We start from the raw sequence: 20,040 nt of genomic DNA, 5'->3' as shown, positions 1-20,040 counted from the left end.
GGGGGGGGGGGGGGGGAGTATTGCCTGGTGGATGTAAGAGAGCCAGTTTGGTGGTTAGAGTATTTGTTCTTTCGAGAGCCGTGGTGTAAAAGTGGAGAGAGAGTGAGTCACACAGTGATTGTGAGAGGGTCAGAATGGTCGTGGTGCAAGCCGGTTTGGTTAATTCAGAGATGATTTTGTGGAGTTCTTTGCTGGAGTTTTTGCAGTTTAGGATGTGGGAGTTGTAGTGGGCTTTTTTTGTTTTCCGGATTTCGGCCTTGTACTGATAAAGGTGTCGGGCCAAGGTGGCCCTGCTCTCCTGGGTTTTGTCTTTCTGCCATTCGCGTTCTAGGTATTTATATAGTTGTTTAGTGGTCTTCAACTCAGGAGTGAACCATCTGGGGAACAGGCCACGGCGGGTTGATGGTTTGCAAGAGGGTGTGAGCCGCATTAGTGATTCGTTGAGCCATGAGTCAAAGGCGTCGGGGGTTAGTTGTTTATTGAGTTGGCAGGTAGGTGGTGGAGACTGGAGGAGTGCGTCGGCTAGGTATGAGACGATTATTGTTTTTTCCAGCATTTGCGTAGATTCAGAGGTTTGGATTAGAGTACGGGATGGGGGTCGGGTGAGCAAATGGCGAAAGAGACAATGAAGTGATCGGACCAGATGATAGGGGTGGGGGGGTTTAAATGAATCCGGATGTTGGAGCTAAAGATGGCATCAAGAGTGTGTCCTTTATAGTGAGTCGGGCCATTTATGTGGGGTTGGAGGTTAATTGCATCTAGACCGTCAACCAGAGAGTGTGTCATAGGGTTGGTGGGGATGTCGAGCCATATGTTGAAGTCTCCAAGAAGAGTGAGGTTGGGATGGTTTAGTTGAAGGGTGGCAATAGAGTCGCAGAGGTTGTTTGAGAATTGTCTATCGTAGCCAGGGAGTCTGTAGATTATTAGGAAGCTGTGTGAGAACGACGGGGAGAGGGATAGTTTAACGAGGAGTGATTCGCAGGAAGGAATGGAAGGTTGGTTGTCGATGATTGAGGCGTGGAAGTGAGACTTGAAGACGAATGCTACTCCCCCACCTCTAGAGGGACGGTTCAGTGGGATGAGGGAGTAGTCAGGGGGGAAGGCTTCATTGGCGATTGGGGCGAAGTCATCAGAGAACCAAGTTTCGGTGATGAAAACCAGGTCTGGTTTGTCAGAGGCGAGGAGGTCAAAGATGCAGGGTCTGTTTTTTGCTACGGATCGGGCATTAAACAGGATGCAGTTCACTTCAGCAGGCGAGGTTGGTCTTGGAGCTGGAGCGTAAGGGGGTGGGGGCGGAGACAGTGGAAACTGGAGAGGGAGAGGGGTAGGGTGGATGATGATCTATGGGAATAGTGGGCAAGCAGAAAAGTTGGCGGGTTTCTGGCGGGAGTGGGTGGCTGCGTATGTTAGGATGATTGGGTATGGCTCGGGGGATTTGAAGGTGGGGTGAAGGCAGTTAGGAGTTTCAGTTGCAGTTGATGAGAAATCAAGGGAGAGGGGTTTCAGGAAGGGTGAAGCGAGGGGGGAAGGAGGTGATTGGGGGAAAGAGGTGGTGGGTCGAGACAGGGGAGGCGAAGAGTGCTGAGAGATCGAGGGGGACCAGGTACGTTTGTTCTTTAGTGTCTTTGTTACGATTGGAGTGTGAGAGAGGGTAGTGGGGGGTCAGAGGGGGAGAGGGATGAGGCTTTGGTTCTTGCTAGGGCTAAGCATGCAGTTTTTAGGGAGGGGAAAGGGTGAGTCAGGGGGGAAAGTGGCAGGGATTTGTGGGAAAGGCGGGGGGTGGATGATTGTACGGCGGCGTGTGCCCTGTATGATAGTGAGGAGAGCGGGCATGATCAACATAGGCTGGTCGGTGGTGTGGTTCGGGGGAGGAGTGGTTTTAGGGTGGTTGGCTCGCCATCATGCCGCTCTGGCTTGGTGTTTGGAAAGGGGAATGGTAGGGAATGTGAAGGAGGGTGGGATGATTTGGGAAGGGGGGGGACGGGAGGGAAGGCAGATCGGGGAGTGGGGGCGGTCCACGGTGGTCGTTTCCAACAAACTCTGGTGGAGTGGGTGCACTCATGATTAGTACGAGCTATTAGGTGTAGTTTCAAGTTTATCGGACTTTATAAGTTCGGCTATATCATTGGGTTAGACTAGTCTTGGTTTCAGGGTTCCACTAAGCCGGGTGATATTATTCACTTATTCTAGGTTTTAGTGTACTAGTTGTACTAAGTTGCAGATATTAGGCCGTTTTGAAGTGTAGCTAGACCTTAGGATATGCTGATTAGGCGGCCTATTTAGTTGTAGCTACAGCACAGGTACTCTGTTGGGTAGGCTTTCTTCTAGTAAGCTGGAATACAGGTAGGCTATTAGGGAGAAATTGAATGTAGTAACACCCCAGGTATGGTTTAGATGGACTTTTAGGTGCAGTTTAGGAGGGCTTTCTAATTGTAGTTCTAAATTCAGTGGGGGCACGCTATTAAGCACACTTCTAGTTTCACGCAAGGGGCGCTTTTAGGCTCACTTCTAAATTTGAGTTTTGTACAGATAGGATATTAGCAATGCTTCTATATTCAGCTAATAACTCAACGCCACTGGGCACACCATTGCACAGAGAGGGATATTATGTACGCGGAGAGGTTATTAGTCATACTTCCAAGTTCAGTGTACACAGAGAGGGTATTAGGCACACTTCCAAGTTCAATTTGCACAGAGAGGGTATTAGGAATACTTCTGAGTTCAACTAGGGCGCGTTATTAGGCACACTTCTAAATTTGGTGCGCTTTTAGGTCCACTTCTAAGTTTAGCTTTGCACAGAGAGGATATGTATGGACACTTCTAACTTCACTTTTGGGCGGAGGGGATATTTAGGCACGCTTCTAAATTCGAGTTTTTCACTGAGGCGCTTTTAGGCGCACTTCTAGATTCTAGATTCAACTTTACACAACTTCTAGATTCAACTTTACACAGAGATGAAATAAGGCTATTAGGTACACTTCTAAATTCAACTGTACACAGAGATGATATTAGGCCTACTTCTAGATTCAATTTTGTATAGAGGGGATATTAGACTATTAGGCACAGTTCTAGATTCTACATTACACAGATATGCTATTAGGTATACTTCTAAATTAGACTTTGCACAGAAGGGATATTTAGGCACGCTTCTAACTTCACGTTTTGTACAGTGAGGCTATTAGGGACACTTTTAGGTTCAGCTTTACACAGAGCAGAAATTGGGCAGCACAAACCCCTCTCCCTGAACAACCATCCCAGAGGATTCTGTGCATTACCAGGGCAGCTTGTGTGCCATCCTAGGGTCATGTCTGAGAAACAAAGCTCCCTCGGACTACCACACACAGGACCATACATGTATCCTCAAAGTCTTCTGGGGTATTCTGTTTGACTCCCAGAAAAATCCCTTTTTTGCCACACACTGCATTCCCAGAGGATCCTGTGCACCATCCAAAGATCCAACTTAGAAACAACTGCGACCCAGCCTTTGTACTACCTGGAAGTCTGGAAGCCATCTTGAACACTTTGATAAGCTTCCAACGGGTCAAGCGACTGGAATTTCATTTTTAAATAATTTTTGTTTGTCACATCCTGCATTCCCAGAGGGTCCTGTACACCATTTGTGAGTCCTGCCTCAAAAATTAAGATCTGTGAGTCTACAACAATCAGGACCCCACCTTCACCCTCCATGGAAGTCTGAATGCACACTCTGTTTGGCTTCCAAAGGGTCATCTGACACACTGCCGCCTCCCTCGTTATGGAGTCTTCCCTGGACGTCCAGTTAAGGGCCAAAAGTAGCAAAGGACAAGTCCCTGTTAGGGCCTGTAAGTACCAGAAGAGGCATATGGCCAGAATCACAGTTCAACCCAGGACTTCGCTGAGCTCACTCTTCACCTGACTCCTGCGTCCACACACTGGGATTCTTCGACCCAATGACTCTACATGATTGTAGAGCTGCTGATACCTGAACTCACCCTTCACCAGACTCCTCCATCCACACACTGTGATCCTTCGGCCCAATGACTCCATGACTGCAGAGCTGCTGATACCTCTAAGAACCAAATAAAATCCCCGTGTTGGGGCCATTAACTGTTTTTGGTGAACTACTGCCCTGTTCTAGCCCATCTCAGAACGTATACTAGCATCTTCACCGCCTACACCCTTCCTTCAATATCTTCATGTGTCTATTTCTTCCACCCTCCATTATGCCCATTGCTCTATTCCTCCTTGCACTCGCTCTTCTCCACCTCTTCACCTACAGCCTTCAGCCACAACTCAGTCTACCTTCTAGCACCTCTTCCCCCTACCCCTTATCCCCCCCTCCACCCTCCCTCTGCACTTTTCAATCCAGACACTCCTATTCTCCCTGGATCTCCAGCCTCATCTATACACCTTGCCTACCGCACAACACCTGCTCCTTTCCCCCCATCTCCCTTTACTCTGCATCTGAAATGCACAATCCCGCTACAACAAGTCTTCCTACATCACTGACTCTTATTACCCTCAACTTTCACTGCTTTCTGTCACTGAAACCTGGATCTCCCCTCATGACTCTGCTACACTATCAGCTCTCCACACAGACTCTGCTACACGCTCTACAACCTGTTGGGAAGCGTGGTGGAATAGCCCTCCTTATCGAAATGTCCCTTCCCATTGCCCCTCTGACATCACCTCTTCCAGATATGACACTATTCAACTCCTGCCTCCTCCTCTCACTGATGTTGCTCTGTATTGACCCCCTGGTCCTCTCAGCTCTTTCGTCCCCAATCTGGATCTTCTCTGTGAGCCACTTGGCACGGACATCCCCATTTTAATGTTAGGGGACTTTAACCTTCCCAAACCCTCCACAGCCACCTGCCTTGAACTTAATTCCCACCTATCTTCTGACCACTCCCTCCATGACTAGCCTACCCACTCTTTTGGGAACTCCCTTGAACTTGTCTTTCTTTGCGCTTTGCTCTCCTCCTCTGATCTCCTCATTGACCCCTATCCCCTGATCAAGCAATTGCACACCTTAGTCCCCCCACCCTCTAACTCCTCTTCTCCCATCTTCAATGACCAAGAAGAAATTCAAGCAGGACCTTCTTGGCCCTTACTTTGATGATGTGAGGACTTCTCACCTGTCCCTCTACCCCATGTATTCCTCTTCCATCGACAATGTTTATTCTGACTTTCCCAGTGCATTTATGACTCCCTTTGACCAACACTATCCTGCAAGCACGGTCACATCTTCCCATCCCTGTCCTCATCCTGGACCACCTCAGATCCAGACACTCAAAATAAACATGCATCATGACCTACAATACTGGCGGGAATTACTCCTAGCCTACCAAAACTCATTTGCAGCACTCTCCTCTGCCCTGTACAAATCCTCCTAGTGCAAAAACCGAATCTCTTCCCTTCCCAATCACCCCTGCAAACTTTCATCCAAGCTTTGCTCACACCTAAATAGTCAAATATCCATCACCTCCTCCCTCTCTGCTAATGATTTGCTCGGTACTTAGCCTGTAAAACCTCAGGCTCATGAAACTTTCACAGCCCACCTCGTTCTCCCTCACCCACCGTCTTTGTGTCCACAGCCTCTTCATCAAACCTTCTAGTCTCAACTACTTCTCCCCAACATTTCTTGCCAAATTAGCACCTATCCTTCAGAGCACCAACCCATCTTATGATCCTGTAGATCCGTTTGCTCCTCAAACGGTCAAAGATTTAGTCTCAATCACCTGCTTTTATATCTCTGAGCGCTTTAGACTCTTTCTCTCTGCTGGACTATACCCTGCTTCATTCAAATCTGCAACTGTCCTATCCCTTTTGTAGAAACACTTCCATGACCCTAATGTCTCATCAAACTATCACCCAGTTTCCCTCCTTTCCATTATTCAAAGGACAATGAGCGTGCGATCTTCAACCAGATCACTAAATATATGGAGGAGAAGGGCCTTAGAGATCCACTGGTTTCTATACAGAAAATGTTTCCAACTTTCTCTCTGATGCTCATCACGCTTCACTCTCGTATATCCTTTGACCTACATTCCTGTTTCTAAACTGTTGACCACTTCTCTCTCATCCTCACTCTCCAGGACCTTGGGTTTCACAAATCACCCCTTACCTGGAGTGTCTTCTACCTAGAAGGTTCCTCTTTTAAAACCACTTGGAGCTTGTAAACCTCTGTCACCACTCCTCTACTTGTTAGCAGTCCTTGGACCTCTGGTATTTCCCCTCTATATCTCTGATCTTGGAAGACCGATCTTGTCCTTTGAATTTTACTATCCCCTCTTTGCTGATGACACTCTTTCTCCTTTCCCTTATTCACCCCAACTTTCTCAGAAGGAATTACCAAATGGTGCACTGCAATTAGTCACTGGGTGGCTTTCTGCTGCCTCATGCTGAACTGTTCAAAAATCGAAGTTATCTTTCTCTTGGTTTCCAACTCCATCCCTCCCCTCTACTATCTTTCCCACCTGACCTTCTTAATTCCTCAACCAAGGCTCACAATCTTGGGGTCTTCTTTGATAGCAACCTCCAACTGCAACAATTCCTCACTATCCGCACCACCTACTTTGGTAGTATTAACTTCACAACATTCAACAAAATTGGCCCACTCTATACTCCCCTTTTTCCAAAAACTCATTCCTACCTCTCTACTACTTCCTCCCTCAATAGAAAGTCCTCAACTTCACTACCCGCACTCTACAACATGACCACATCCTCCCTCACTTCTACCTGCCAATACCATGCTCGTTGGCTCTCCATGCACAACAGCTCAATTTTCAAATGAATTATCTTAATGTATGGAGATATCAATGGTCTTTCTCCTCAGTACATCTCTGACTTAATCTCCGTCTTCTCAGCATCTGGTTCCCTTTAATTGAGCACATGAGCAAGTTAGAGTGAGGTTAGGGATTGTTTTCAGGCTACCAATCAACACACTAAGGAAGGTGAAATGATCACCTGTAGTTTCCATATGTTGAGCAGCTCTTTCTCCAAACTGAAAAGTTAAATGTCTCCCATAACCCTTTACACTTCGTTTAGGGTTATGGGTGAAGTCCCCAGTCAGCTCTGTCCCCTCCTCTCCCAATTCTCTGGTTCTTGTTTCACACAGTATACAATGCATCTATCTGAGAGAGAGGAGATGAGTGAAAGATGAGGGAGATGGAGACACTGAATGATCGAGAGAGAGTTACGCAGGTTGACAGTGGCAAAGTGAGAAAGGTAAATTGGAGAGGTCTACAGTGGCCATTTTGAGAAGACCATGTTATTTTGCATTGTTAGGCCTTTACATACCTTGCTATGCCTTGAAATGCCATGTTCGTCCTTGCTGTTTGATTGATTATTTATTATGCGCCTATACACAATTGTTTCAAAGCATTTGTGGCTTCTTGATTGCTTGCACCCATTACTAATCCACTCACCATTGTACTTTCTACCTTGCACACATCAACTAGCCAACCACACGCTGCAGATGTCATGTGTTACTACTCACTCCACAATCACAGAATCTGAACTCTACACCTCTTCCACCTCTCCCACCAGCTTGTTAAACACTGCCTTCAAACCAACAAGCAAGCCATTCTCACTTGCAGGACAGAATTCCTTATTACCTGGGGTTCCCACCAAGATACACATACCTCAATTGCCGTACCAACACATAAAGCTTGCGTTCTTCTGATATGCATGCATCAAGACAAGAGAAAAATCAATCTTTTACTGCTTCTGCAAAACCTATCATAACCAAAAAAGTTAGGATAGGTTTGCAGAAGCAGTAAAAGATTGATCTTTTCTCCACAAGACTCAAACTCCAGACTAAAGTCTTAGGGAACTGGCATTGTTTGTCAGATTTGAGCCATGGCAGACTGGGGACCCTTACAAAAAGGGGAACCTAGTTCATCCGTCTCCCACCTTTTCCATTTCCAGTAGATAGGCATCAATATAGTCTCGTGGGTTTTCTGCGTCGAGTGTCTGCCGATGCTCCTGGACTGCCTTGTCGATAAACTTGAACACTTGGGTGGCGTTATTCTTGATTTGCTGGTGTGGCCCAGGGAAATGCCTTAAAAAGGGGCACACGTTCACCATCTAAAAAAGGTAATACAAACATGTTGTCTTAAAACAATGGATAGTCTCTAAATTCCTTCTAATTGCATCAGGTGTTTCATTGCCACTCTGTAACCCCAAAACAGTCATTTTAAGTCTACTAACAAACTAGCCACTTCAAGATTGGACAATCCCGTCTATAGGAAAATAAGGGAGGATATTGAGTTCACTGATCAGCTTGTTTGGCCAACCCATGTTCTTGAGCATTTTGCACTATATTTGCTTTTATCTGGGGAACGGATGTGATTAACAAGAAGGGGATAATCTGGGACAAATTATCCACGATAATCTACATTTCACATAACCGATTTGTTTTACCCCAAAATCAAAGCCTTTATTTTGGATGAAAACTATTTGTAAAAGGTTACCAGGGTTGCCTACTGCGTAGATTATCATAGGTAATTTATAGGTTGACCATATGGCTCCATGGACGTTTCCAGTCCTGGTCTTTCCTTCTACAAACCATTCTAATCTGGTACATTGGTCCAGAGGGTTCAACTGATTTGAAGACAATAGGGCTTTTTCTGAGTTTGTCCTGCGGTATAAAAAGCAGTACTTCTGTTACTGCGATTTCTTTAGGTGGGAAGGGAACTATTGCCATTTTTAACACTACTTCAGCTTCCAAGTTTGAGCTTAAAGTCGAGAATGTATCTTCAGCATTTTGATACAAGTAAATTCACCACTTCAATGTCAAAAATGGGTGGATTCATCACGAGGGAAAATAATGGTCACTGTAAATGTGCCCAATTCCCCAATGGAGCTATGGATAGCTTAGGAAGTTAAGCGAAATACAGCGGAAACACTCATGGATGAAATTCCTATCATCCATGACAAAGTCTCGTAGGGATAAGACCTTACGAAACTTTGTCATGGATGTAGGAATTTCATCATCACTAATGTAGAGAAATCATGTGGGTATGAACCAAAGAGGCTTTAAGGTCAAAGTTTTGGCCTGGCTTTGCCAAAGAACAGGGTGGTCAGATGCTCAGACTTGAAAAGTTTACGTAGACTGGATACTGACGAGTGTTGTACCCAGGAAAATTGGGTCTGTGTCCTGGTAGGATGTGGGGAGAATAATCTACTAGATTTTCTTAGCAAATGCAAGTACCTGCCCAAGGGTGTGTCTGATTTAAAACTGATAGAGGACTAGCTGCGGACTACTATTTGTTAAAAATATTGATATTAAGTTATTTAGTATTGCTTTATGGATTTGTGTTATTTTATGTTGTAAGTTTGGTTTTGTTACAGCGCTCTGATGCCTGTGGGCTTTCAGCATTCTATAAGCAAATAAAATAAATAAAGTAAAGCATTTTTGGAGTTATAACCGTTCCGAGTTTGGCAATATTGCTGCTGTATATTGCCTAACTCACTAAGCTTTCTCTCCAGTCAGTCTGGGGGATTTACTGATGCATTTTGAGTGACGTCATAGCGCTGTTAAGCCCCTTTATTAAGCACATGAAAGCCCAGTACTGATGCCCTCTGGTTTCTTAGTGGCAGAGTCATAAGGTCATGTAGGATTGCACCTTTTCTATTGCAAATTACAGTGGATTGTTTCCCCTATTTAACACTGTAATATTGGGCAGTATGGTATGATTCGGAGACTGTGGAAGGTTGAAAATGCCAAACTTTGTCAATCATTCTTACCAGTGCGCTCATGCTCCCCGTCAGGCGGATGTTCTTGCTAATAAGATCAAGTAGGTATTGGAATTCGGCATTGGTGTAGTCAAATCGATTTCCAAAGACGAGGGAGCAGATTATGTTGGAGACCGCATTGGTCACTTTGAACTGGGGATCAAATGGCTGTCCTGTGGACGAAAAACAAGAGATGGCAATCAGTATTAAGAACTTAAAGTGGTAGTGTTGCACTAGGGCTCACAATGGTATTTCAGGCAGATACTGCACAATGAAGAAGTGCTCCATACCCAATAATCTGTGTGTGTGGCACTAATAGTATTGAGCTGTTAGGGTTCCCCTGTAAATTCAATGAATTGTCTGCAACATATGGGAAATCTATACTGGTTGGGGCAGTGCTACAATGGTTTTGGTGAAGTGTGGTGCATGGGGACAATCTGTGGCATAATTATAACGCTCTATCATGAACAAGAATTGGTCCTCTGATTACAACTCATAGGCCAGTGGAATGATTCTCTTGACATTAAGTCAATCTGGGTTTGTCAGTCGGCTGATGCTCCCTTTCTCTCGGCCATGACTAAACTAACAGGGTCTGTGTACTAAGCGCCGGTTTCGAAAATTATTGAGATGCATTTCATAAATATGCCATGGTTGACAAACAGTCCCATATCATGAGGTTCAACTTCATACAGTGCTAGTTTTTTTAGTCAACAGCAGTTTGCATGAGCAGGCTTGTAGGCCCGTAGCTACAAAAGGAACAAACTGGAATGCAAGATTCAGCATTCAAATTTCTAATGGTGAACAAAAGTTTATGGCCCATTAGTTATGACTTGATCATTCAGGCAGGGGCACCAGTATTGGGATGACTGTATGTAACGCAACACACCACAGAAGGAGGAATTTGTGATGAAGCAGCGTGATTATTGAAGAATTGCAGATTGCTTCAGCAGTTGAGGGTAGATGAAAGATAACAGAGCAGCACTCCAAGGTTTTTCAAAAAGGCCTACGTTTCTTTTTCTTTCTCCTCCTCTCGCCAGCGACTATGGTGGTCGTGCTCCGAAGTATGTTACCAGCGCAACAAAATAATGTGGAGGTTGCCCAGGGCTATCTATTGCCAATAAACAATACCCCTGTTCAAAATACTTTAGATTCATCTAATGCAGTTATTTTTCGACCAGAAGCTGGGCGGGGCACTTTACATTGTACAGTTACTTCAAATCTGCCCGCTGCCTTGCCTGTGTTTGATGAAAAACCTCAACCTTCGCCGCAACAAACTATTTCTTCACGGTCCCTGACAAGGCGGTCAAGTTCATCGAGGCACAAATCCCACTAGTGGACCCCCAGAAGACCCATGATCAACAACTAACTCCAGGGCTGCCAGCCCCGTGCGCGGTGTCTTGCTGGATGGGGCTAACCTGTGAACTGCCACCTGGCGGGCTGCTGTTCCCCCCCTCATCACCCATCTTGGGCCGACACAGGCCAAACATCAGTATATCAAGAGCATGACTCCTCGAAGGGGATACATCTTCAACTCACTGGACTGTATCACCACAAACGGGGCCCGACCACCGACAGCCAAGAAGTACTGTCATACACCACCCCAAGGCAGTAGCAGCTTATCCCTTGCCATTCTACTACATGTGTGTACTCTCTTCGTAACCTTACTTTCATCAGGCAATCCAAAATGTTAATGTTGTTCCATCATACCGATAGTAACAAAGGTGGGTCGAACGGCAGCTGCAGCCCCCACTGCAACTGCAATGTCTCCTAAAACGGAGTGTTTGTGTTTAAGCCCCAGTTGGGCTACTGTTCAAGTGTCGCTGAGTTGGGGATGGCGTGTAGTTGATCGCTCCGGGGGTGGGCACTATCACACTGCTAGTTGGTACCGAGCAGTGAGGGTGGGGGGTGGCAAAGTTGGGGAATGGTGTATTGAAAATGGCGGAAAGGTTGGAACCGGGGTTAAAGCAAGGCATCCTCACGCCATTGCAGCGCACATGGCGGCACTCAGAGAAAGATTTTACACTAGGGATGTCCCATAAGTTGTCGGCATGGCTATAAAAATGCTGACATGGAATGTCCGGGGATTGACAAATTTCGCGAAGTCCCGTAGGATCACGGCATACGCACAGAGGCATGGGATCAAGGTACTCCTACTGCAAGAGAGACACGCACTGAAACTTCTCTCATCAAATCTTGCACAAACCTGGGGTCCCAATAGATACTATACTCAATATTCCACTCAGGCCAGGAGAGTTCTTACTCTCATTCACAAGTCTATAAAATTCACACTCCATACATCCCACATTGACACAGATGGTAGATATGTGATTCTCCACTGCACTCTAGCTAACAAAGAATGTTTGCTTGTTAACTCATATGCCCCCAACACAGATTCCCCCGAATTTATAGACACAATAACCGCCATCCTTATGAGATATGTGGAAGTCCCCATTATATGGGGAGGCGACATGAATCTTATACTTGACAACGTCCTAGATAGAACGACCACCACCCGCAGGGTCCCTTCCCGCGCTGCCAAGCGACTCCATACACAAATGCGCTCCCTGAATCTACACGATGTGTGGAGAACGCTCCACCCCCAGGAAAGAGAGTATACTTTCTATTCAACGGTCCACGACAGCTCCTCAAGAATAGATATGTTCCTCCTGTCCGGGAACCGTGTGGGCAGGGTTTCTGAGGTTAGTATCCTCCCGCGCACGCTCTCTGACCACTCCCCTGTGCTACTACAAATCCATATGGGTAATACTCTGACGGCCCGACCCGCCTGGCGCTTTAAATCTGACGCTCTGTCAGACATCGTCTTTAAGGGCGAGATACTAGCGGACATAAACACGTTCTTTGAGAACAACAACACGTCTGACACCCCCGAAGGGACCAGATGGGAGGCATTTAAAGTACACATCAGAGGGATGTGTATCTCGAGGGAGGCCGGGATCCTCAAAGCTATAAAACAGGCCTTAAGCAATTCCGAAACCAAGCACAAAACCCTTGAACAAGAGTACGTTTCCACACCAGACCCGGCAACCCTGGCAAAGATCAGAACAGAGCTGGAGCTGGTTGAGTCCCACGCCCTAAGTGAGGTACGATACCATGCCCGCCCTGTGGCTGCCCGAAGGTATGGGGAGGGAGACAGACCGGGATGAACCCTCGCCAGATTGGTGCGGGCGGAGGGTGGCAAGACCCGTATAGATAGCATTATTGACGATTGGGGCTTAAGACACTGGTCGGACCAAGCCATCATCGACACCTTTGCTAGCTTTTACGCCAATCTATATGGCCCCCGGCCAGAGCATACAGCCCACGATCTGGACGAGGTCGACCTACTAGACGACCTACTAGAAAGCATTTCCATGACCCTCATCTCTCACAAAGCCAAGGAACAACTTGAAGTCCCGATTGCCTTAGAAGAGATCGTTCAGGTAATCTCGGACCTCCCTAAGAACAATGCCCCGGGCCCTGCTGGGCTCACATCCGAGTTCTACCAGGAACATGTTGCTATTCTAGCACCCATTCTGTTCGGGGTCTGGACCGAATCACTCAGATTACATGCCCTCCCTCCCTCCCTAAGAGAAGCCCTAATAACAGCCCTCCCCAAGCCGGGGAAGCCCCCCAATGAATGTGGGTCCTATAGGCCCCTATCGCTCATTAACACGGATACAAATATTTTTGCTAAAATAATTGCCAACAGATTCCTCCCACTCATGCCCCACCTAGTCCATGCTGACCAAAGCGGATACGTTCCTGGCCGCTCTACAGCACTCATCATCCGCCGCCTATTTAACGTGATGTCCAGAATTGATCCGAGTGCTGACGCAGTGGCGGTCGCACTGGATGCACAAAAGGCATTTGACATGGTTTCGTGGAAATACCTATGGGCTGTGCTAGAAGAAATGGGAGTGGGACCGAACATGCTCTCCTACATAAAACTACTGTATACAGGACCATTTGCCAGGGTGCTAGTCAACTGTGTTACCTCTTCTCCCTTTGCGCTACACAGGGGCACCCGTCAGGGATGCCCATTCTCCCCCATCCTATTTGTGCTCGCCATCGAACCCATGGCGGACCACGTCAGGGATCGACACACTAACAAGGGCATTCGCCTACAGGACAAGCCAGAAATCATGTCGCTCTATGCGGAGGACGTTCTCCTATACGTCAGAAACCCCTCCACGCACCTAGATCTGATCATCCGAGACATAACTAAAATAGGCACGTACTCAGGTTTTACCATCAATTATTCTAAATCAGAAATCTTCCCTCTCACTATAGCAACCCAGCAACCAGCATGCAAATTTCCCCTACGCTAGTCCCCAGGTGGCATTAGATACCTTGGGATGCAAGTATCACTGACCAAAGCCTCACTACTAGCGGACAACTACGAGTCAACAGCTCAGCTCATTGAATCCAAAATGCTCAAATGGCGCAATCTCCCATTGTCCCTCGCGGGCAGGATGTCCCTAATAAAAATGATCGTGGTCCCCAAGCTCCTCTATATCTTCGCCAATGTACCAATATGGCCCGGTAAGCAATATTTTAAGAGGCTCCATTCGGCGTGCACCCAATTCCTTTGGCACTCCGGAGCGGTCTGCAAGAAGTGGCAGCACATGACCTTGCCATATGAAAAAGGGGGTTTCACGGCCCCTGACCTAACTTTATACTGGAACGTAGCACAGGCCCAACACGCAACTCACTGGTACATATACCTGAATCCACCCCCTCACGTCAAACTGGAGAAGCTTGCAGGGGATGGAACTAACATCATGACCTTACTACTACACCGCACATTCCAAACAGACGCCCAGTTAGACCCTGTGGCCGCCACATTTACAGCATGGAAGAACATTTTGCACTCTGAACAAGGCCACTGCCCATACTACAAATGGCTCACCATATGGCAATCTCCTGGACTTGCCCCCACACACGACCAGCATTTCTCGCGACACTGGGAAGACCTGGGTTACCAAGCCCTAACTGACCTATACCCCAATAGCACATTCATCAACCCCCAAACATGGCGACCCACACACTCCAACTCTGCGCTTGAGCTACTGCAATATTTCAAGCTAAGAGCGGCAATAAGGGCAATGTGGCCTTCGTACCCGGACGAACCCCCAGACTCACCTGAACTCCAATACATAGCGAATTCCACAGGGTGCAGGGGCATAGTGTCCTCCCTATACAAAATGCAGCTGGCAAAAATAAAGGACGTATCCCTTAAACCACGGGAGGCATGGGCCAGGGAGCTGGGAACGGAAATCACAGAGGGGACGTGGAGCAAGATGTGTGCGCACACGCGCAAAGTCTCCCTCAGTGCCAGATTCCGTTGTATACAGTACAAACTCTTCAACAGACTCACAGAGTTGCGAAATTCACAGGTACTTCAACCCATACATGCCCGAAATGTAACTCTGAAGAGGCAGACCATGCACATATGTTTTGGTCCTGTGCTGGTTTAAACACGTTCTGGACGGAGGTAACAAAGGCGCTATCAGAGATAATTGGGTCCCCAGTAGGTCTGGACCCACTAGCCCTGCTGTTCGGAATTTGGGCTGGGAAAAATGGCAGGGCAATGTCAAAGTTTCTAAATGTAAGTACCATTGTAGCCAAGAGTTGCATATTGCAATGCTGGAAGCGCCGCCCCCCCCCACCCCCACATTCGAAATGTGGTTGAAAGACCTCGCTTGGGTACAAATGTGTGAAGAAGAATATATCGGTTCCCTGCCTATGCCTTCCCGTCCCAAAAATGTTTGGACAGAATTCTACAGCTACCTGAACAGTAGAGACGAAGTTGAGTGGAGCTCCACCCCCCCCCCCCCGTCAGACCCGCCCAACTGACCATAAGAACTGAGCACTTGAACCCCCCCAAGTGGTATCGTCCCCCTCCTCCCTCGGGCTGAGATGTTCGAAATGCTTCTGATGCAACGCCTATGTGTGATATTATAATGTGTTGTTCTTTTCTCTGCGCAGCATTTGCTGTACCTGTCTTAACCTTCTGCCAATAAATAAAAGTTTTTTAAAAAAAAGAAAAACCTCAACCTTCATTGCTCTTCATGGTTAAAAGCCCTGTGAGGCCTCTAATGGAGAGTGCCACTCTTAACTTGAAACGAGTTGAAGAGCCTATAAAGTCCTGTCCTAGCACTGGTTGTACTTCCCCTACGTATGTGCCTCCTGCGGGGGTCTCCTTGGCTTCAATAGGAATTTGGCGCTCAGCATGCACTAAACTTAAATAACCATGATCTTGTTTCCGATATGTCTAACCTGGCTCCTGCAATTTGTCACAAACTAGGGAAACGAGTGAGGCTCTCGCTCGATATTAAATCCAACCAGTGGGTTTTTCCAGGCCCTATTGATGAGGAAGTAGGTGTCACCGAGGTCATGTTACATCGGCCCTCTACATCTGGCTACTCGCTGAACTGCCTCACTGCCTCACTGGAGCTCTTGCACTATCAATCTCTACACAGGAAGAAAAAGAGGCCCTGGACCCATCGGTGCCACTGAAACACCCAAGACGGGAGCCTCATCCATCATACAATATGGAAAAGCCTGGGGGTAGTAACCCTGGCCTTGAGCAAACAGTGGTCGACAAGTTATCTTTCCTGGTTCAATCCCGTCTGCTGGACTCTATGGACAGGGGTTACGATACCGTTAACTTTGAACTAAGGGGGGTGCAGACAATACTAAAGGATGTTTGTGGAAAAGTAAATTTTATTGAAGGTTTCATTACAGGACTTCAAACACATATTCCTAATATCTCAGAGAATCCCGAGGAAATAAAGGTACAATCTATACATAATTATATCCCCAAAGCCTCCAATCCTGATGTTAACATGTGGTTAGCTGTTCTACTGCAATTCGAGAACTGCTCGGTTGTTAAGACGCAGGCTCTTGAACAGAGGAGTTTTGTAGAATTAACTCCCAAGAAGATGCCCTCGCCCACTGTTTCTGTGCTCGGCCAAAGCAGCCCAGCAATACATGAGATGGTGGACGAAATTACTAACAACAGGAACAAGATCGAAACTCCAGAGGTGGCCGCCAAAAAACCCTTGCACAGGGGGATACCAAAGGAAGGCATCCCCAAAAATCAGGTTGAACCTAAAAACTGTAAAAGCCCAGAAAAAAGAGCGAACAATGGCTCTAGGAAATTCCTACGCAACCTAAAGCTAAAGATTGATGGGCTGGTTGGGAGCTCTGGAGGAGGTCCTCAAATGCCAACACAGGGAAAGAAAAATGGTTTTGGGGGACTGAACGGGAGAAAATCTGCAATTTGAGCAGACAAGGTTACGTCCACCACCTCTCAGGGTCCTTGTTCCCGTTTTTTGGTGCCGGTACCCAAGTCATGTGAATTACTTGACCTAAGCAAGATCTCTGTTTATTCAGACACTGGGAACCAGGCCCAGGCTGAGAATAACCCCCAGGCTACATCCCTGGGCAGAATCAATGAAAGCTGTATACAAATTGGGCTGGAAAAATGTCACACTTTGACTGAAACTTCGGTGACGTCTGGGAGGGATTGTGTGAGTCAAGGTGTTCCATTAACTGAGGGCTTGAAAAAAGAACTGATTCCGTGGGCAAGGAGGTATTCCCAATATTTAAGACACTAGAAGAGAAAAGAAGGGACCTACCTGGCTCACAGACCACCGCTTGATGTCAATTCTAATAATACAGTGGCATGTAGCCCCTGGCGTTATCCACAAAAAAGGGGACCAACCCCGGTCCAGAGTAAAAAAAGACAGGGGGATCTATTGGCAAAAGTAATATGAATGTGAAATTTGCGGAGGAGCCTCATTTTGTTTACATGGGGGGTTTGTTGGAAGAATTTGACAATAATCCCTTAAACCAGCGTCATATTCTATCTGTGTTTTTGGAAATACCAAGTTTAAGGCTAATTAGATCTAATGACATAAAACAGGTTTTTTTTGTGTACAAAGATAGCCGGAATGTTGTAAAAGTGTGCTTACGCGCAAATATAGAAAACGTAATCCTTGCCGAGGGTGAAGCCTTACTATCATTGGGGTATGAAATCTTTGAGAATTTAGTGTCTCCTGCTTCCCCTCCTGGCAGGCATAGTACCATCAAAAACTGGCTCCCTAGAGAGCACTCTCAGCACTTAACAGTTAATCTGAGTACTAAACAGCCTCAGGGATCCCAGAAACCTCACTCTACTATGCAGGGGGACGGGGGGGGGCGGAAGAGCAAGTTATGACTGGGTCAGGATTGTAAATGCACTACATGTGTGGGATATATTGACCAACTCAACGGCATTGCCCCCATCACTAAGCTGCATTTGCGCAGAAACAATCACAAAAGGGTTGTGCTGGCTCCTGTGAGCACCATGGCTCAAAACTGCGTTGTGCAACAACAACAAAAATGGCTGCACCATCCTGCCAATCACACATCGGGCAGGATGGAACCAGGGGGCACATTAAAGGAGATTGCCAGTGGGTTCCCACATAAACAAAAGGAAGAAAGTGGAAAAAGCTGTGTTGCTTTGCTGCAAAAGCCAAAATATCCATTGAAAAGAAACCCTTTTTCACCTTTAAAAAAAATGCGGCTTTGACGCCAATTCCCTCTGTTCCTTAAAGCCACTGTGATTAATAAGCCCTACCAAGCCCTGTGTGTTTCACTGTGCCTCAGCAAAACCAGGCATGATTCTGAATTGACAGGCCCAGTCAAACCAACTAAAAATAATGAACCAGGAACCCTACTTTTAGTCACACGGGAAACACAGTCATTTTTTTTGCAAAAGAATCCAAAACTCAGCTGTTCAGAAAGAGACTAACTAGCGAAGCCAGGCCTGCTACAATGTATCCGTGCTTCACACCAACTCCAGCACTTTAAGAGAATAACTATAGCTGCAGACAGTGTGTGAATCTGCTGGAGATGAAAAGTTGAATTTAAAAAGGAAGGCCAGCTGCACCACGTGTAAAGAAATTGCCTTTTTCAAATTAAAGAAAAACAAATGCCTGTGTTTTGGAACAGTACAATGGTGAATGAAAGCATGTCAGTTTTCAGCAATATGAAGGGGTTTGTTGATGGTGAGACTATATAACATGGGTTGTTTTATGCAACCGGCTTGCTTTAATTCTAGATCTAAGATCAGAAATTAAAGATTAAAACTATGGTGGCAGGAGCTGCAAATTGAAAAACAGGTTTCCTGCTTGGAGGGGTGGCACCAAAAGGAGGGCTCTCTCTCAGCAGATACTAACAGCCCCCTGATAATTACGGGGTTGAACAGACTTTCGTCTCTGCTGGGACCCGGACAATGAAGCTCACAGGGAAGGAAGGCTGAGGTGTGAAGGGGCAATAAAAACTTCAATTAAGCTGAGAAACCCCCACCATGCTCTAAAGGAAATGACAGTTGGCAGCAGTTAAGGACAAAAAAAATGGACCCAGGAACAAAGACTGCCATTTGGTCCCAAAGACTATTTCAGGAATAAACTTTAAAGACTTCTATCTTTGCAGCAAGACTTTGAAAAATTGTAAAAATGTCACAGTTTATAAGTGGTTTGTTGTGCTTTCTTTAGAGACATGGTAGAACTCACTGACACATTGTGGACAGAAATGACAATGTATTGAGGATTGCAAGGGTGTAAATGTATGTTTTGGCAAAATCAGATGTGGGAGTTTTTGGACATTGTAAAACTCACCTCATAAACCTGAGATCATTCCCTTGGAAATCCAACCAGTTGAGAACAAGGCGGAGACTAGCGCCCCTGCCAATCCAAGTAGTTTAGGGGCGTGCTTGGTTAACCCTGCCCAGCCTATACTTTGATGATGTCATTATACACTATAAATAAGGGTCCCTGACAAGACTCTAGACACACACACTGTTCCTGATTTCCTGCGCTGCGTTCCTATACCCATCATCTTCCAGATCCAGACACCAACAACAAGGCCAAGCATTGCTGATCCTGCTCCAGGGCCCACTGCAGAACCCAAGCAGTGCTGATCCCATTCCCAGCAAGGCCTCCAATATAAAAGAAAACCACTAAGTTTCCCCATTAACAAGGGGAAAACTGTGGTACCTTTGGCATCCTGATCCAGCCTGGCTTGCCGCCACTCACTGCAGGCTGCTGCCATCCTGCTATCCTGATGACCTATGGTATCCAGTGACCAGAATTGCCAGTCCAGAAGTGCTACCCGGTAACCAGAACTGCCCAGCTGTTTGTGAGGCACCCTGCCGTGTAGTGACCAGAACCACTGACTGTCCAAAATCCAAAAACCAAAAAGCGGACTGTGAGTATCAATTGCCACCCCATCTAAACCCATAGCCTATCTTGTCTTGGTCCTTATCCCAAC

General features: G+C 46.5%; 1 protein-coding gene across 1 annotated transcript in view; it reads right to left on the bottom strand.

Moving 5' to 3' along the window:
* The window catches only part of LOC138512237 (cytochrome P450 2B1-like), a 173,136-nt gene that overhangs the window by 81,716 nt on the left and 71,380 nt on the right, over positions 1-20,040 (bottom strand). Inside the window, exons 4-5 of the mRNA XM_069627679.1 lie at positions 9,733-9,893; positions 7,897-8,070 (exon numbers count right to left, since the gene is read on the bottom strand). Of these exons, the coding sequence (XP_069483780.1) occupies positions 7,897-8,070; positions 9,733-9,893 (335 nt within the window). The remainder of the gene's footprint in view (positions 1-7,896; positions 8,071-9,732; positions 9,894-20,040) is intronic.

Source organism: Ambystoma mexicanum, chromosome 1p, assembly GCF_040938575.1.
Source record: "Ambystoma mexicanum isolate Mex_15411 chromosome 1p, UKY_AmexF1_1, whole genome shotgun sequence".
In the NCBI taxonomy this organism is placed as follows: domain Eukaryota; kingdom Metazoa; phylum Chordata; class Amphibia; order Caudata; family Ambystomatidae; genus Ambystoma; species Ambystoma mexicanum.
Note: the sequence above shows the minus strand (reverse complement) of the source record. Positions and strands in the feature narration are given on the sequence as shown.